Source organism: Fusarium fujikuroi, chromosome FFUJ_chr01 (genome assembly GCF_900079805.1).
Source record: "Fusarium fujikuroi IMI 58289 draft genome, chromosome FFUJ_chr01".
NCBI classification, from domain to species: Eukaryota; Fungi; Ascomycota; class Sordariomycetes; order Hypocreales; family Nectriaceae; genus Fusarium; species Fusarium fujikuroi.
Window position 1 is genome coordinate 6325961 of NC_036622.1, and position 19114 is coordinate 6345074.

The 19114-nt window shown below is 47.8% G+C and overlaps 7 protein-coding genes; 3 read left to right on the top strand and 4 right to left on the bottom strand.

Annotated features, from left to right (window-relative positions):
- Nucleotides 1–22: 22 nt before the first annotated feature.
- FFUJ_00095 (related to HNM1-Choline permease) lies at nt 23–1564 on the bottom strand (the record flags this gene model as incomplete). Its single annotated transcript, XM_023573678.1, has 1 exon — nt 23–1564. The coding sequence occupies one exon, from the start codon at nt 1562–1564 to the stop codon at nt 23–25; it is 1542 nt and encodes a 513-aa protein (XP_023425465.1).
- Nucleotides 1565–2248: 684 nt separating this feature from the next.
- FFUJ_00094 (uncharacterized protein) lies at nt 2249–3646 on the top strand (the record flags this gene model as incomplete). Its single annotated transcript, XM_023573679.1, has 1 exon — nt 2249–3646. The coding sequence occupies one exon, from the start codon at nt 2249–2251 to the stop codon at nt 3644–3646; it is 1398 nt and encodes a 465-aa protein (XP_023425355.1).
- Nucleotides 3647–3659: 13 nt separating this feature from the next.
- FFUJ_00093 (related to aliphatic nitrilase) lies at nt 3660–4616 on the bottom strand (the record flags this gene model as incomplete). The annotated part of the gene is made up of 1 exon (XM_023573680.1): nt 3660–4616. The coding sequence occupies one exon, from the start codon at nt 4614–4616 to the stop codon at nt 3660–3662; it is 957 nt and encodes a 318-aa protein (XP_023425356.1).
- A 568-nt stretch (nt 4617–5184) lies between these two features.
- On the top strand, nt 5185–6363 carry FFUJ_00092 (uncharacterized protein; the record flags this gene model as incomplete). XM_023573681.1 has 2 exons in its annotated part: nt 5185–5198; nt 5283–6363. The coding sequence occupies 2 exons, from the start codon at nt 5185–5187 to the stop codon at nt 6361–6363; spliced, it is 1095 nt and encodes a 364-aa protein (XP_023425550.1).
- Nucleotides 6364–6510: 147 nt separating this feature from the next.
- On the bottom strand, nt 6511–10041 carry FFUJ_00091 (uncharacterized protein; the record flags this gene model as incomplete). XM_023573682.1 has 5 exons in its annotated part: nt 6511–7306; nt 7365–7643; nt 7705–7921; nt 7976–9048; nt 9371–10041. 5 exons carry the CDS (start codon nt 10039–10041, stop codon nt 6511–6513), a joined length of 3036 nt encoding a protein of 1011 aa, XP_023425357.1.
- A 364-nt stretch (nt 10042–10405) lies between these two features.
- FFUJ_00090 (uncharacterized protein) lies at nt 10406–13756 on the bottom strand (the record flags this gene model as incomplete). XM_023573683.1 has 7 exons in its annotated part: nt 10406–11912; nt 11964–12175; nt 12230–12421; nt 12496–12768; nt 12847–12906; nt 12963–13191; nt 13245–13756. 7 exons carry the CDS (start codon nt 13754–13756, stop codon nt 10406–10408), a joined length of 2985 nt encoding a protein of 994 aa, XP_023425358.1.
- Nucleotides 13757–14935: 1179 nt separating this feature from the next.
- Nucleotides 14936–18828, top strand: FFUJ_00089 (uncharacterized protein; the record flags this gene model as incomplete). XM_023573684.1 has 4 exons in its annotated part: nt 14936–15829; nt 15883–15948; nt 15994–16111; nt 16169–18828. 4 exons carry the CDS (start codon nt 14936–14938, stop codon nt 18826–18828), a joined length of 3738 nt encoding a protein of 1245 aa, XP_023425359.1.
- Nucleotides 18829–19114: the final 286 nt, after the last annotated feature.

Genomic DNA, 19114 nt, shown 5'->3' on the forward strand with positions numbered 1-19114 from the left:
TGTTGTGGGTTTGTATCACTATTCAAATATGTACAGTTCCCTCTGATGGCCCTGTGAACCGTTTGGAAAGACCCAATAGCCAAGATGAGATGATGAAGATCAGACTGACTGCGAATATAACAACAAGATAATTCATGGAACTTCCAGTAACAGGACGAGCGACAGGGAATGCAAAGACAACACTAAATAAAAGCATAAACACCGTTGCCATCGCATTGACAACGTGTCCATACCTGCCCAACGAGAAAGCCCGCTTTGGCAGTGAATCGCGGCCGGTGAATAACAAAACAGTTTGTGGCAGTACAACTGTGATGTTGAGTGCGAAAAGAGTCAGGTTGATGAAGCTGCTATAGGCTGTTTTTGATGCGATATACAGGATACCGATGATGATCTGGAGGACGAGCATGATGGCTGTGGCGCGGACTGGGTTGGACCATCTGAGGCGAGAGACGTAGGAAGAATAAGGCACACCGCCGTCTCGAGCGAATGACCACAAGATCCGAGATGAAAAGACAAAAAGATTCAGAATGATATGATAGAAGACAAGGATATAATAGACTGCCCAGATTGTTGTTGCTGTCTTGGAGCCTAGCGCCTGATTATACACTTCTAGGATTGGAGCGCCAGAGGCAATGAGTTTCTGAACGTCTTTGATGACATACATCAGACCAATGTTCCAAGCAATCACGGAGATGATACCAAGTATGATGGTGGCGCCGATGGCGATGGGGATATTTCGGCTCGGGTTGTCGACCTCTTCTGATAGATGACTTGGAGCATCGATACCGCAATAAGCCCAGAGGCAACTCGCGAGACCGATCATAGCAGCCCATCCATCGGTCCACCCAGAAACGTTTGTGAATTCTGTAAAGACGAATTTACTGGGCTGCTTGACTTCTTGCACAGCTAGTAGTGTTGCTAGCGATGCAATGAAGCCGATGATTGAGAGCCAGAATACTGAAACGCCGATACTTCCGATGGAAGCTGGAAATCGAGAAGCAGCCAAGAATGCGATGGTACATAGGCAGATGTGGACAAGATATACATGCCAGCTATGGGCAACATAGCTCTCATTCCATAACGTGACCAAGTTCAAGATCGACTGTGCCACGAAGAAACTGCACGACGCTGTAGCTCCCATAGTGTATAGAATCGACATCCATCCTGTAAAGAACGCAGCGAATCGACGGGTTGGAGCTGGGAACGTCATGTATACTATATGATACTGGCCACCTGCGGATGGAAACGCCGAGGCTAGCTCTGCGTAGCCTGCTGCGAGGATGGCCATGATAATGCCACCGACGAGAAGACCGTAGATGAGAGTTGGCCCAGCGCCGCAGGAGAGAGGAACGGCAAGACCTGAGGCAAAAGCGACCCAGGAGTTCATGGTGGTGAAACCGAATGCGATTGTTGATACAAGTGTGAAGCGCTTTCGGAGGTGGGTTTGCGGGTAGTCTGCATGCTCAGCTTGAAGTTTGCCATCTGGTGAGGGTTCACATGAGACCACTGAGGCAATGGCTGACTGCTCGGACGGAGCCATTGTGTGGTCAGAACCGCCCTTCATAGCTGGGAAAACAACCTTGAGGTCAGTAGGGAAGAACGAAGAGGATGAAGATATCAGGGACCGAGGTTGAAGGGATAATGTTGACAGTGCTGGTCTCGATGTAGGGTGCTCATGGCATATTGAGAGGGTGATGTGCAATTAATGTGGAAATGAGCAACATCTATATATGCATCATCCTAACCGCTCACATCTCGAATTAATGCAGCTACTGAACTCGGAGTTGTGATAAGAATGGTGCCGCGCTTGACGTTGTCGTCCTGCTAGCTCAAGATAAGGTAACCGGAACGCTGGGATTGTGGAGAAGCTTCGGCGTCAAGGGCGTCAAGAGCGATAAGAGTTCCCTGAAAGCTTATCTATATAAGTTTGGAGTGCGATAACTAAGAACAAAGCTAGACTAGGGATAGACAGAAATGCTAGACCGTCACCTGCCCATTTCCATATGGAGACTGCGAGCTAATTCTGTCAACACTAAGACTAATTGTTCCTCAGACCACCGGCACCTGGCTGATTGAGTTGACCGTAAAAGTGCGGGGTAAACCCTGCAGTAACTAACCTGACGCCTCCGTACCGAGTTAGCGGTTATTGCGCATCCAAAGCCAGGAGCTGATTCACGTTCCACTCATCTTCTCTTCTCCCCCTTCCCATCTCGCCCCAAACGCGTTACATGCAGCAACCTTGGCAGCCATGGCCAGCCCCCCGTTATCCACTGGCAGTCTGGACTCCCCCTCAGCACCGCCGGCAAAAAAGCGCACTAAGAAACCCTTTACGCGACAGCAGCATGGATGCTTGACGTGTCGGCAGCGCAGGAAGAAGTGTGATACGAGGGTGCCTGTTTGTGGAGACTGTACTCGACTCAATCTCATCTGCGAGTACCAAGCACCCCGGCGGGTTAGAAAGTCGCCTCCAGCTTGTGCTGCTGTGATGAGGTACCCTGATGCGCATGCTGGTATCAGTGAGCCCGTGGATGTGGTTCGCCCAGATGATGGTCACTCTAGGGATCTGAGCACAGGCCGTCGGGCGATGCTACGACACTACACGACGACTCTGGCGCAAATGTTGTCAACGAATACAGAGAACAACTGCTTCATCTCGGTATTACTCCCAATGGCATTCGACTGTCCGGTTCTCTTAGATGCCATTACAGCATTGTCATCAACGCATCTCGCAATGTGCAACCCAGACTTCAACGACATATCCCTCCAACATCGTGGCCGCGTCTTATCCGCCTTCAGAAGTTCCCTCGCTCAGGACAATAGTCTGACGAGCGAGATGCGCCTCGCCATCGCAATGGTCATGTGCGCACTCGAGACCATCTCAGACGGAACAAGCGTCGGCTGGACTTGTCACGTCGCTGGTGCAGCAGCATGTCTCGACTCAATACGCGCATCGAGAAACTTGAGTTTTGAAGCAAAATGGTTACTGCGCTTCTTTGCATACCACGATAGTTTGACGAGTATATCTCTAGATCGGAAGCCATTACTAACAGGCGATTACTGGATGTCAAGCGATGACGCGTTGGCAGATCCATATTGCGCCTATGCCCCGCGAATTATCTTCTATCTATCCGAGATAAGTGTCCTCAGCACAATCGATTCAGATGAGGAGATGCTACAGAAGGCGTACGTAATTGCCAATGGTCTTGCAGAGTGGAAGTGCAAGCCTGGTATCACGAGCGATGAACCTCTTACTCTGTTGAGCGAGACATATCGCAGCGCGGCATTCATCTACCTCGAGTCTGTTCTACGAAAGCGCTTTCCTCGGCAAGTCGTGGCGGATGTAGTACCTGGAGGAATCTCGACGCACATCGAGGCCATATCTACTCTATCGGACAGGATACCCCACGGCGCATTCGCGGAAATCTCTCTACTCTTTCCTCTATTTGTCGCGGGGAGTGTAGCTGAAAATGCGAGGCAAGCCAGCGTCATACGGAGCCGACTCGTAGCGATGAACAAATGGAGAAGATTTAAGAATGCTGATGCTTGTGTTGACGTTCTAGATGAGATCTGGTCAGTCAATGGGCCGAGGGCAGTTGCATGGCAGGATGTCACCAAACATCGTGGTTGGAACTTGGCTCTGTTTTGAGTTATTAACTACTTCATCTTCTATCGCCCTCCCTATTAATCGACAGCTTAAAGATATCTGGTCTGCCATAATGGCCTGCTACATCAAGATCATGCTTATAAGCAATAGTCAGCCCGATATTTATGTCCACAATCAACGGCTCGGGACCATACACAGGACCAGAAATGTACTCCCCATCCGGCCCAATCACACCCGAGCCGCCCGTGAAGAGATCTGCTGAGCCAGCTCCCTTGACGTATGCCTCCAACAACTCTGGCGGCACAGATTCTTTGTCGAGGTACGAAGCTGCGGCGACAACAAAGCATCTTCCTTCAAAGGCATATTGTCGAGAAGCAATTTGATGTGCCGAGGGCATGTCAGGCCACAGCGCGATATGGATCTGTTCATCTTCTGTATGCAGAGCGTGTCTGATGAGAGGATGGAAGTGTTCCCAGCAAACCGCTGCACCGATCCTTCCAAAGCTAGTATCATAGGCTTTGAGACCTTGCGCATCGCCATTTGCCCAGACAAGTCTCTCAGCGTGCGTCGGGGTGAGCTTGCGATGAATACCACGAAGAGAACCATCTCGCCCAATTATGGCGACACTATTGTAAATAGTCCCACCAGTCTCTCGAGCTCGTTCATTGAATCCAAGGACGACTTCGATATTGTTTTCCCTCGCGGCATCTCTGATTCGTGTGATATGGGGACTTGACGCAGTTGGGCTAGCTTCAACGAGTCTTTTGTACCAACTTCGCGCTTCAGGGTCGTTCCACCTCGCCATGCCGAATACCCACGCAGGATATCCCGTCAGCCATGTTTCGGGGAAGGTAATGAGGTTTGCTCCAGCCTTTGCTGCTGCCGCAATCTCTTCAATCGCTGTTTGGACGCCGTGTTCGAGGTCTAAGAGACGGGGGCATCGCTGGACGACGTAGATGCGGACTTTGTGTTGCTTGTCGTTGGAAGGGTTTGGTGTAGGGTCGGCGTCCATGTTGGCTTAGCTTAATAAGACACTAATATTTGTTTATTCGTTATTTACGGATAAGACTTGGATCTTTTAATGCAAACTAAAGTCTTTATACCTGTCAAGATGATGATACATGGATAAACCTAACTGTAGACCCTCGCTCTAGAGAAAACTGTTTACCTAAAGTTATTTGACAACGCGATGCTCAGCGTCTTCAGCGTCAACAGCGCCGCTATCATTAGCTCCGCCGCCAACCTTAAACGCTAAACTTTGGTGCTAAAATTGACTTTTGGTCTAGACCTTCCCTGAGGTGCAGGTGACCCACCTCGCTTCCAGCGTCAACAGCGTCAAGGGAAACGCTGTAACCCCCTGAAGAAATCCTTCGGCTTTCGGCGCGGCATCAAACGTCTGGTGCAAAGGAATTGTATGATAAAGTTTAACACACCATTCTTTATCTACCTAGATAAGTGAATGAATTTCTGCATCTTGATTTAATTATTTCATTTCAATCTTCTTGTCTGCGTTGTGTTTCCAACCTCTTACTCCCAGAAACAATCACCTCGCCTACTAGCCCAGTGTCAGAAGCTGAAACATGACTGTTTCAAGGTATGTTCAACCGTTTCAACCCGTTTCCAATGCGACGTCAAAAATTGTTTTCGGTGGTTGACAATTGTATTAATACTTAGACAGCACGCCAAAGAGGCCCTCCTTGGAGCCCGCCATTCCAAACCATCTCAAAGTCAATCGCACGCAACCGCTTCATCATCCTCGTTGCTTCAGAGGCCCTCAACAAGCATCCCACTCCGCCCGCTTCCCCAAAGAAACCACCGCCATCGTCACAATTGACCTCGGCGTTCAACATCTTCCGTCTACCGACCCCGCAGACGCGATCGACACAATCCGCCAAGCCATCCACACCAAATCAGGGCCTCACCACCACATTCGATCGAGCTTCACAGACTCCTCTGGCTATCGCAACATAGCCTTCACTCTGTACTGGAAAGATGTCGCGTCCTATCGAGAGTGGGAAGCTGCACTGCCTCCAGATTGGTGGTACCGAGGGCTATGTGCTGCTTCCGACATCGGAGTATTTAGAGAGCTGTATACAGTCCCGATTACTGATACGGAGACTACATTTGCTCTACCGAATCCAGAGGGCTACTCAGTCATCGCAGAGTCAATGAGTGGCGAGACTGATACCCATGAGTATTGGGGATCGGCAAGAGACCGTATTCCGAGGTCGCAGACGGATACTCTTGAACATGATGGCTGGCCATCACTCAAAAAAGGCGACTTTTCGCCCGACCCTCATGGGAAACTTATGTCTGTTGAGCCTCACGAAAACCTTTGTCTTATCCGCTCCGGCCAAGTCTGGGAGAACAGTACACCAGCAGAGATCAAGTCATACAACACCGAGATCAAACCAACTCTTGACACTGGTATGGAGGAGCTCACCAAGAACAGCCAACACTTCGGTTGCTTCTCCAACAGATATATGCGCATTGAAGATGACGATGGCAATCCAGTTGGCAAGACATGGAGCATTAGTATGTGGGAGTCACTTGAGCGTTTAGAGAAATGGTCCCTTACGCCCAAGCACAAGGAGATCTTTGGTACACAGATCAATCACTTCAACCGGATGGAGAGGGAGGGCGAGAAGGCGAATCTGAATCTTTGGCATGAGCTCATGGTGTTGAGGAAGAAGGATCAGTCATTTATGTATTTCAACTGCCATAGAAAAACCGGCATATTAACATCGGTTTACCGCTAGATGAACTCGAACTATTTCCTCAATCTCAATCTCAAATCTAGAGATATAATTATCAACCATATATAAACTTATACTTACTGAAGTACCCCACACTCTCTCTTCAGCTCACGAGCAAAGTCAGTCTGTTGCGCGAAAAGGGTTGCCTCTTTACCCGCGGCCTCTGTATGTGCGGTTCTCATCGAGGAGACTTTCAACCTCTTGATTAGACATGCTCCATCCTTTGTGGCACGCTTCTAGATGGCCTCTTAGATCTGCACGATCCGTGGTGACCAAGGATGTTGGCCTTGGACACAGTGAACAAGTGTATTCCACATTTATTGCAAAGGCTTCCCATCGTTCCGTCTGTGCGCGTGCACGCCGAATCCGAACAGCTTCCTCGGCAATGAGGTCAATATCGACCTCCACTTCGGCTGTGTCAAGATATCTTTCAGTGATGTCTTTTATAACCTGGATTGTGGTCTCTCCGCTTTCCCTCGGCTGCCAATCATCAAAGGGAATCTGTCCCAAAATGCCTTGGACATTGAGTCTGTATGAGTGTTGTATTCCCATGACACCCCCAAACGTAGGGAACACGTCTTTGGGTTGCTTATCACCCTTCAGTCTCCGATCTGGTTTTAAGAGGAGTGAAGGAATCCGTTCGCTGCCTCCTGCCCCAAGACTTACAAGAACAGCGGGCCATTTCCCATCTAAAGAGGAAATCCTTTTCAGTGCGTTTTGTGTAGGGTTATGTGGCAGCCATTTGGTGAATCCGAATGTGACATTGTCAATCCTTGTAGCATCGAAGTAGGGTAAACCGGCAGAGGTAGCAGACATAATTTCCCAAGCCGTAAAGGAGTGTATGGGTCTCAACCCAGCCGTAAAGTGGTAATTGTAAGGGTCATCATAGCTGGTGAAAATGATCTCTTCGTAAACACCATTCCTAACAGAGAAAGACATGACCATACTGGTCAGTGATAATCTTAGTCTCTTTGAAAGCAACAGAAGTCGTAGGGTTAACTCACACTTTAGTACCATACCGAGGCTGCCAAAACAATTGATCTTTTCCATCAAAAGCATCTTTTGTGTCTTCGCGCTCCCACCTTCGCTGGTACTGCATACCAAGCCGTTCATGAACCTCCCGTGCTTCTTCGATAGAGTACTTTGCCCGCTCTATGAAAGGGAATAGAGGCATTTGATGGAATAGCCTAGATTGACTAAAGACGTGACTGATAATACTAATGAAACTGTTAATGGCGTCATCCACAGACATGCGAAACCTTCCCAGCATCATAGCACTCCAACTGGTATTTCGGTCAGCTATCATTCTTACTTGAGGTATCAACCACTTGCCCTCCTGTTGACATCCCAGCAATGTAATCGAAGTAGTGGCAAGGCAGAAATTCATCGATCTGATCTGGCCTCCCGGGCTCCGATGGTATGCCGCTTTGGTCTCCCATCCACGGATATGAGCTGCTTGAGTAAACGGGGCCGTCGGGGTGATCATTTTCAAGCTCCCTGATTCGATGCATAATGCGCTTTAAAATTAAGAGACTCGACAGAGTACGAACTCCTCCCAGATCTACAAACTCAATTAGTACAAGAGAGAGCTGTACCGAGAGGTAGAGACGTATACCGAAAGATAAGGCCAATTTCTCTGACCAAGGCCTTTCCCTGTACATATCAGCTTCTTCTCTGAGAGAATAAAACAGGGACGAAACAGGACTGCATTCGCGATTCTTGCCGCTTTCTTCTGTATCCTCATCTGCTCCCTTTCCTTTTCCCTTGTCTTTCTTCAGCTCTGTGTCTTTTTCAATCCGTCCCAAATATTCTTTCTTGACTTTTGAATACCAGCCCCACGACGGGCTGTCGTTGAGTGAGGCCGTCTTGCATAACGCTGAGTCAACAGCTTCTAAGAGCTCGCATGCCACCTCAGATATATTCTGCGGCAAGTTATGCATTTCGGAGATGCTACAAGCCAACTCTTCGACGTATTCCATTTCGAGGACCTGTGAAACATGGCTGAGTAGTGTCGAGCCTGTCCACAAAGGGCTATCATGTTCGAAGGCCTTTTCTGCACTCTCATGCATTCTTCTTCGTGATTTTGCCAGACGAAGTACACTCATCATGCGGAATGTTGCTGAGATATCGTGGGTTTGGATAATACTCTCTAGCATCGGCACAGCCTCACTGTATAGAGCTTGCCCGATAAAGGAGTCGGCTAGGGCTAGCCGGAGATAGATCCCGTCGCGCCGAGTTGACAGACGCCAGTCCTTTCGTGTCTGGATTGTTGTTAGGATACATTCTTCGGCCTTTTCTTCCTTACGGAGAATGTTATAACAGTTCGCCAGCTCTGCCGTAACCAGTCCAACTTGCATGGATGTCTCTCCATACTTAGACGTGACGTCCGCTATTGTTGCTCTCAAGAACATGATAGCTTTGTCATATTGCTTATGTTGCGAAAGCTGGAAGCCGTACAATGCCTGTGCGTCTACCGTTTTGAAAATGAACCTGCGGTTGACGTTGAGCTGCGAATTACCAGAAAGGCTCGCCTCTGTTAAAAACTCCATTGTGGATCGATCTGTTGGTGACAATGCACGCCAGTTGGGTAAGGCGTTGCTGAGACGCTCGGTTACTGCTCCAGTGCCAGCTAATATGGTGTCGTCCGGCAGTAGCATTGATAAAGTGTATAGAATCATGGCATTGGTTCTAATGTCCGTATGAGCCAAAGTGGGTAGCATATTAAGCAGTTGCGGTTTGGAAACTTGGAATGAAAGTGTACCCAAGGCTTCTGCCATCACCTTGTACAGAATGATGGAATTCTCGAGGGTACTTCCAGATATGACCTTCAATATCCGTCTTGGTAAACCAAGCGGAATGGAAGGGTGGTCAACCCCTAGCGCGTGGATGGCTTGATATGTGAATTCGAACAAAGAATATAAAAATTGTTCTCTCCTTAAGGTTAAATGACCATTAGAAGGCTGTCACTTTTGACTCAATCTACCTTATAGCGTGATGATAGTGAACTTACTCGTCTAGACGTTCTGGCAGTAACCAATCTTGTATGTCAGCCTCCGTGAGAGATGAGAGCAATGGTAGGACGGAGGTCTTTGCCGTGTCCATTAGCCTATCGACCATTTCCTCGCCGATTATCTCAGAGTTGATGGATGGGAACGCATGCAAGGCCATGGCGATACGGACATGTGCCAACTTGCGTTCATTAACGAGTGGTGAATGTTGCTCGTGTCCAGAGATCGGGGACCCGTCGCCTCTCGCCTGTAAATAGCGAATATTGTTGTCCGATATAATCTTGAAGATTCTGTTGGGCGGCTCCTGTCCCAGATCCCGAAGCCAGGGTTTGTTGGCTTGGTAGAAGTCCACAAGCCATTCGGGAACTTCTCTCTCCCCAGGATGTTTCTCAACAACCTCGCCTGCTGATGACCAAGTCATCTTTGGCCCGCAGGCTCGAGTAAGCAGATCAATCGGGACTCTGCCACAATGGAAGGATTGAAGAAGGTGGCCAAGCCTAAGTAAAGTGTCCTCACTAGAGCACAGAGTGGGAAAATTTTGCTTCTCAGGCTCCTCTACAGCTTGCAGGGTTGTTATCTCTCGCCGTGCCCGTTGAGCATTTTTGGGTATGGAGACCGACTGCGACGCCTCGATCTTAGGGAGAGGGGGCGGTTGGGAAGAGTAATAAGCCATGATAGGCTCGCAACCCAAGTTCAATTCTTACTAGGGCGCTCTTAGTGGATTATTAGATCGCGAATCTCGGATTTTCCGGAACTTGGAAATAGATAACTGAGTTGAAAGGAACTGAAAGTTGCCTGCAGCCTCATGAGCTACAACGCTGTGATCACATGCTCAATCTCCTCTTTCTTCTGCCAATCATATCCCTTCCATCCTGCAGACGTCACCTTCAGCTCGGATTTAATCGTATGACCGATATACTACTTCTTAACTGTTAGATCACCCAGCCTAAAAGCATGTTCGAAAGGCTAAACATTGCCCATAACATATAAATTACACATCAACTATATGGCGTATGAAGTTCCTTGCAATGGCCCCATCATTGGACCTTCAACCTATTTTTCAAGCCCTCAAGCTCATTAATGAGCTCTGGGTAGTTGCTACGCAATCTGACCATGTTTTGAAATACCTCAGTGGCATCCAGCACTGCTGGTCTTAGTGGCTTAGGTATTCCATCCTCCCCTTCTGCCAACTCCTGCATCGCTATGAAGTCTTTTCTGCAATTCTCCAACACTCTGTAGATTGTAGCTTCGTCTGTAATTGGGCCTTTGTTGTCCAATGATATTCTCTCTATTTCCCGGCAGCTCGTAATAAACTTGTTTACCGCATCATACTTCAACCGATTCGACTCGTCGAGTGGGTGCACTCCTACTTCTGCATTCCGGCAACAAGTTTTGACCCATTGCACGATGTTCACAGGAAGTCCTAAGCTGTCCCGTGGTATCCCTAATCCCCGACGGACCCGGGTGCAGTGCACCACATGCGGCCTTATTTGGGACATGCGAGCCGCTCCTTTGTCTTCTAGCATGTAACAAAGGTGTAGGACTTGCCTCATAAGATTGATCCGAGTTCTGTCATCTATATGAAGCAGCATGTACTGTAATATGAGAGGATGGAAGTTGAGATCTCTGGAGGTACTTTGGCTACTACTCAGGATATAAAATGACACACCTCGGAGTTTGGACAACCATGATGATATAACTCGAGGGCTAGTCTCTAGAATTGCCATGTCAGGTAGTCCTTCTTGGCATTCGTGAAACCATGATTTATCCATGTGCAGAACCTGGTCTATGCAGTGTTTATCGGGGGACAGGAATGGAAGGATCTGAATCAACTTGGTTGCTTCTTCTGAGTTCTCCTGTAGCAGTAGGCGCTGGAAAGAAGTATCAAAGGCCTCCCAGAGCGAACGACCTTCGAAGTTGAACTCCAGGAATAGTCGCCGTTCTTCAGATTTTTGGCTCTCAAAGAGGTCCAGGAACTCTGCAATAGGATCATCGAACCTCATAAAATGCTCGAGTATAAATGGGATAGCGTTTCGGATTGCGAGAGGATGACCTTGAAGTTTATCTGCTACGGAATCAAGTCTGCTCAAGCGAAGTGTATTCGTCGATAGATTATTGACCATCGACGTTAGGAATTCTTTCGTAGCAGTGTTACTTAAAGGGGGTAATATAATGTCTTGAAAGTATCGATCCGCTCTATTCAGGTTAGAATCTCGTGTAGAGACCAAGGCGTAGTGTACCGGATATTTCAGTATGGTTTGAATCTTAGAGTAGCCAAAAGCTTCAATATCATCGACGATGAACAACGACTCTTTGTTGCATGCATTGGAGAGCCACTTAGTAAAGATATGAATGCGTTCGGAGTCGGGTGTGTGCCTCCATCGTTCTTGGTTAACGGCCGTGTTGTCGATCATGTCGAAGCCAATCCGTGTCGAAAGCGTGCCAAGAGCACTTTCGAACGTCTCTCCATCCCGTGAAGCTAGAAAGAATACATTTCTCCGGCCTTTTTGCTTGGATGCAAACTGCAGAAGAAGCTCGGTTTTCCTAAACATATGTCAATATGGAAAGGGAGAACTTTATGATGAATGATTTTACCCTATTCCTGCAATTCCCTTGATTACCGTGAGCTTCGGAAGCCCCACGTTAGTGATTAGTGACTGCTGGAGTATTTCCAATTCAGTATATCTTCCAAAGAACGGTCTCGTCAATGTGAGCTGATGTTGAATCTCGCTCAGCTCGTTTCCCTCCCACCAGAACCCTTGCTCGGGTGGATATGCATGGGCTTGAAAGCGTGGTTGGCCAAACATCTAATAGTTCTATTAGGACTGGACTATAGGATCTGTTTCAGGATGGGTTGTTACACGGCGTTCCCGCTGAGGCTCAGACTGCTGCATGCCATGCCTGGTCACTTCACTGAGCAACTCTAATAGTTCCATACTGATCGTCGTGAAAGGTCCCAATTTCGAGTCAAACTTGCAGATAGTAACGTGATCAACGTTCATGATCTGGTATGCTTGTTGATCGCCGAGAGTAGCTGATGATAGTGTCACAACCTTTGAAGAAAGTCAGAACTAGTAACAGTGTGATTCGAAATGCATCGACTTGCATGTTTGTCTGTATGTCCCACACGCATCATGCGGCCCTCTGCGAAGCATCTAAAGGGCGGACAGGGCTTCAAACGGATAAATGCTTGAGCATCCCGGACAGATGCAGCGTTGAACGGCTGCAGCGTCTTGACTGACTCTATTCTAACGCCTCCAAGGACATGAGCCGTCGCCACCAAGAAGTCGTTCCAGTCAGCTACTTCTGATCCACTATGCGGTGTAGCGAGGAATACAATTCCAAATCGAGACAGAGCGATGTTGTTGTATTTGGGTACAGAACTTAGCTGTGTCATGGCCTTGGATAGATGGTCAGTTACTAAGTATTTGGTTGGCGTAGTTTCACGTTATATAATGTAGCTCAGTGTGAAACATACCTTTTTTACTACTAGGCCTCCGAGAGAGTGGCATACAAGCAGCAAAGGACGCGCTTTCTCCTTAATAAACAGTGAGTACTGTGTACATCTCATATTGGGGACGTGACAGAAGTTACCGTGTCGCTAGTTCGCACTTCGTTCAGAGACCGTAATAAAGTTTCCGCCCAATCATCGAGCCCCATAACGGTGATTTTATCCGTCAGGTCCGAGTCATAACCAAAAGTCATGATACGACTATTTATGAAGTTCTCATGCTCTGGCAGAAGGTCTCTCAACCACATTTTACCATTAACAGCAGTCCAAGTGTCCATAGCATTGCCGTCCTGTCCATGGACCGCGCAGATGCTAGGAGACTGTTAGTGCTCTACAACAATACTTTTTCACCAGAGAATACGTACTCGAACTTTGCATCGGGCCCTTCATAGATGACTGTAACTCCCTGAAAGTCGTCCTCCACCACCCAGTCTTTCCAATACGACTTGTTATCCTTCTCATGTCGTTTCAGGGCTTCATCCTTGAGGATCTCGCTCTCAAAAGACACTGTGCCTAGTAGGTGACCGTTCTGGCGACAGTAGGTGATCCTTGTCCATCCCCTTGCGGTCGACCGAGGATCGTCAAGAAGTGGTGCTGCTTGCTCACCTTCGCCTCTTAAACTCGAAGGTACGGGGCAAATCTCAGACTCATCTTTTGACCTTGGGTCTTCGTCTATGTTTTCCGTTGATGCTGATTTTGATGCACTCATGGGTAACTTGGACTTTCGTCTAAAGGGCCGAGCAAACCGAGTGAAGTGGAACTTAGAGGGCTTCTTTGGCTTGGTACAAAGATGCTCAACGAAGTCAACATATTGTTGCTTCGTAGTGCCGGCGGGGATCTCATGGACCTTGACTGTTGTCTTGCTTCGCAACGGCATTTCAGCAATGCAACAAATTTAACTAAAAGATTTAAGGTAGGATCTAGTAAGCTGAATAGTGGATTCGGTCGATTAGGTTTGGGGGAGATCGTGTATCCGGAATTTTTTGCCGTAGGAAATGGAACTGGAACCTTGCAAATGAGGGATTTAATTTCCGGTCAGTAAAATAAGCGCTTGGGCATCTTACTAAGCTTTGTTTATTGTTGGGTGGCCTGCAAGACTGCGCAGCCTGATCGCCCGGTCTGTATGGGGATGCATTTCAGCGTGCAGGGATGTTATTTCGGTTGAGACTGGCGCACCAGCCACGCCTACTGTGGCTGTTTACCCTATGGTTGTTTGACAGCTGATATTTTGGGGCACCGCGGGTTTTATACACTCAATATCGGCTACTGGAATGAGGGACACCTAGTGAAAGAATTAATTGTAATCCTACCTTAGGTACACTTTTAATAGTTAATCTATACTTTATGACCCATTTGGCTGGTCTATTGCATAGATTTGCTTATCAGGATGATGGCAAAGGTACACAGCCTGCTGCATGTTATCAGTGCCTGATCAGGCAGCAATATGCGGTCAACAGAGACCTAGAATCGTCCTAAACTCCTGCCCTTCATGATTTCCATTTCAGTATCCTCACCGTGCTGTGCCATAGGCGCGACTCTGTTACCTAGAGCTTTAGGACCTGATGGCCGCATTTAGCGTGGCTTACACTTCGTGAACATATCTCACGACCTTTTAATATGGTATCGTGTTTTGGGGTCCTGAAATTATTTTTACTGTTGCTGCCAGCATCTCTAGCTGCCTTGCGGTCTTCCTGAATGTTGCATTGGCCTGCTTAGTTGTTATATTAATAAATACAGTCTTCAGCTATCTAAAACACAATATTTACAGCAAGCGTAATGTACATACCAATAATATCTTTATCTTATCCCGACTGTAGAAATCAGTCTGGCTACCAAAACTACCCTGTTTATTTTTTGGTGTACCATACCTAAGAATTGGCGCCGTGGCGCTGTGGCGCAGTGTCTGTCGTGGCGAGCTACCAGTGGTCCATGGCCCACTCAGAACTGTGCCTCATATGCAAAGGTTGAGATTACAGCAACCTGCACCATTTATTCTTTCACTTCTTCTTAATTGTTCTCTGCGCACAATAGTGCTATTACTGAACAGATCGAAAGAATGTTTCGCAAGGCTCTTCGGAGAATTCACCGTTTCAAAGAGACAAATCAGGCAACCCCACAGAACGATAATCAAGACGCTAATGACAGCTATGTCCCGACCCAGTCCGTCCCCTTCCAGCGCCCAACGGCCATTACCAGTGCCCAAAGTCTGCCTGACGCAGTTCTCGAAGATAACTTGCTTGAGTCAGAAAAGAATTTAAACGAGAGGAAAATCCAAAAGGGATCTAATCTGGGGGTGACAGTTTTGTATGAGCCTCCCTCAGGCTTAGCGCCGATTGTCGACATTGTTTTCGTTCACGGCTTAAGAGGCAATTCCTTTGGCACCTGGCACTACGGCCAGGAAAGTGGACTTCACTGGCCTAGTGACCTTCTCAAAGTCGACATCCCTGATGCGCGAATACTTAGTTTCGGTTATGACGCAGCTGTCCTGCATTGGTGGAGTCCCGCCTCACGAAACAGCATTCGAAACCACGCCCAGAATCTCTTGGGATCAGTCGTGCGCCTGCGAGAGAAGACCAACACAGAAGACCTAGCCCTAGTCTTTGCCATGCACAGCCTAGGAGGGTTAGTGGTTCAGAATGCTCTGGATCTGTCACGTTCAAGTCCAGAGGCACATCTTAATAGTCTGGAGTCAAGCACTGTGGGGCTACTATTCATGGGGACACCGCACTTTGGATCGAACAAAGCTCGCTGGGGTGGCTATTGCACAGCGGTGGTGAGCCTAACGTCCAGTCCCAACAAAAATATAATAGAGGTCCTCGAGCGCGATTCAGAGATGCTGGCTACAATTCAACACAAGTTCCACGAGATCCTGAGGCTTAGACAAGCCAAGAATAGACCGATAAGCATTACCTGCTTCTACGAGGAGCTTGCCTCACCTAATATTGGCATGGTAAGTTCAGAACTGGAATCCGTTGCAACACTTTGGACTAAAAGCCTTATCAGATTGTAGAATGTAGCTCTGCCATACTTCCCGGATACCCCAGCTATGGTATTCACGCCGACCATAAGGTGAGGAATTCCTCTTTACTTTGCTTTCTGTGACTTACATACTAGGGTATGACTAAATATACTAGCTGCCATGACAAGGGATACGAAGCAGTGGCAGGAGAGCTGATCCGCTGGGCGAAAGATACAAGAGCGATGCTTTCGCGGCTGGGGGAGTTGGAGCAAGGTACGTGCCGAATCGAGTCGTTCAAAGAGGCATTACTCATACAATGATGCATAACAGAGTGTCTTCGCTGCCTTTATTTCGACGGCTTGGAGTCCCGCGAAGAAAGCATTGGGCCGCCCCTTGCGGGGACCTTTGATTGGATCTGGAATACTGAGCAGTGCAAATTTGTCGACTGGTTGAAAAACGGCAGTGGTCTATATTGGATAACTGGGCGAGCCCTGTCTGGCAAGTCGACGTTATTGAAGTACATAACCAACACGACACCGGACGAAATCAGAAAGAAAGTCCTGAGAAAGAACCCTATCGTCGCGTCATATTTTCTCGGGGGGCAAACCCAACATCCGCTTGGATCTACACTGGAGGGAATCGCTCGAGCTTTGCTTTGGCAGATACTTCGAAAGGACCATCGATATTTCGACTCCATACTGCCTTATTTCCAAGAAATGAAGCAGTGCCGATCAAACTTAGACTGGAAGCCGAGCGTTTTATACAAAATACTTCTTCAGGTATTGGCGCAAAAGCATAGCCGTCCGTTATGGATCTTCTTAGACGGTTTAGATAGGTACCCTGGCGATCTGATCGAACTAGCCGACGTGTGTACGAAGCTTGCCGGGGCCACCAGCAGAAAAGTCCGCATATGTATCTCTAGTCGCCCAGAGCAAGAGTTTTCGTGCTCGTTCGACGCAACACTTGCCCCAGAGGATGCTATTCTAAAGCTCGAGGATCATACTCAAGGCGACATTACCATGTTTGCTACAGCAGAGATATCCAGGCTCTCCAACCTTCTGGACGGTCCTAGTAGGACAAGGTTAATAAAAAGTATATCGGCAAGAGCCAATGGTCTATTTATGTGGGTCAAGTTGGCTAGCCGTGATGTGGTTCAAACCTGTATATCTGGAGTGGGAGATGATGCCGATAAGCTACTCGGTTGTCTGGATAATCTCCCAGACGAGATAACAGAGCTTTATCTTGAGATATTGAAGAAGCAAAAGAAACACCGCGACTTGGCCTTGCGCTTACTTGGCGTGGTAGAGTTTGGAAAGAGAAGCTTCACATTGCGGGAGTTCGCTTTCATACTCAACCCTGGAGAAGGCTTCCCGACCGAGAAGGAGATCAACTCTTTGCGCCGTCAATGCGACTCGATAACTGGCGGGCTACTCGAATATCGAAACGGCCGTGTTTCATTTGCTCACGAAACCGTTTCGAGCTTCATTCGAACTCTATTGGACGACCCGATGTACTCCATCCATCTCCTCAAAGGCTGCCTTGTTCTGGGACAGGCATGTATACTTCTTTTGGAATCATTCGATCTGCCAAAGGAGACTAAACATATGCCAAAGCTAATCGAGAGGGTCGGTTATAGGCTTCGAGAATTGAGAAGCTACTCGATCCAACACTGGTTGCACCACCTAAGCTACTGTGCAATCAAAGGGTTGTTTTCTGATGAAATCTCGGATATTTCTGTCTGCAATAGGCATACCGCACACTGGCATATGATGCGCCTTGCTCAATATTGGGACCACCGTTCATCGGATAAGGTATCAAATAGTCCTATCACTACGACATTGGCGTTCCTATTCCGTTCGGTAATACCTCTGGGTATCTTTACTTCCCAGAGCGTAGAAATACAGGATCCTATGTCAGAAGCACTACAAGTTCCACTGCCAAGTTTTTGGGAGTGGAAGAAGCAGGACCTTGAATATATCGTTTCAGTAGAGTTTGCACCGGGCTATCTTGTTTCCTTCCATGCTGGAAAGATTCTCAGGGCCAGAGTGGCGCAGATAACTTGCAAGGTCCGTTTCCCAGACGAGGTGTGTCAACAGGAGCAGATTGAAGTCGAGGAGAATAATGATTGGATTCGAGCATTTCTTAATTCTTCTGGTGCTGGAACATTCGATAACCCCATTCACTTTAGACGTAGCCCGTCTTCAGGTCTTGGTGGTATCAGCGGTCATAAGAAGGACGTTTTGGTCAAGACATCTCTATTCACTCAGATTCAGATTGTTCTTTGGCATTACATCCAGACTCAGAAGGAATATTTGAAGCATTCGGGGATGACATCTCGTCAGCTCAGTCACAAGGCTACTGATGAAAGAATGGATTTCCCAACGCCACTACACTATGCTGCATTTCATGGCCTTGATGAGGTAATCGAGGTACTGCACGAATATGGCGCAAACTTGAGATCCATCTCAAATGATTCGCCTTTGGGAACACCTCTTCTAGCGGCTATATGGGGACTCAGTGAGAAGCGTTATGTCACTCCCAGAATTGCGGCGATCGAGACCCTGATACGTTTGGACTCAACCAAAGGGACCATCGAAATGAGCGCAACCTGCGCATCTCTGGGAAACGTCACACCCCTGGATGCAGCTGTCAGGCTGTACACGGGCTATCGAAGGCGGGTCGGGTTAGAGTCTGATGAGCTCCGGGAAGTCATTCTTCTCCTCCTTGAGGAGGCTGCCATGGTCGATGCTGCAACGCGAGCGATTGCAAGATCCAGTCGAAAGCTAAGGAGCCACTTTGACGATAGCTCACGCGCTATGTTTTCATCTTGGGTGTCCCAGCTCCCAGGTTCCTTGCCTATACCTATCACTAGCCAGAAGCTGGCTAGGAATCCGGCGAATGCAACTATAGGTGGTCTCAGGGGAAATGTGACATATAGTACCAGAGGGACTCGGTTAGTGCAGACTGTTGACGATCGCGTTCTACCATAGTATTAATGGCATTTGTTTCTCAATTCAGCCTTGATTATAAATATGAGGGAAAAGATCCAGCAAAACAGTGACTCTTAAAATATCAGACAGACAATTAACAATTCTACTGAACTGGTTACCATACGGACGTTGGACTGCCACTATTCAGTGTTAAAGTCGGGGTCGCTGTTATTACACATGCCTTCGTGAAGCGTATTTAGTCAGATGGCTGACTGTCATTTACCTCGCATTTACCCTAAATCGTTATTTTAGACCTTTAGACAAACAAATTAGCCTATCCTATAGA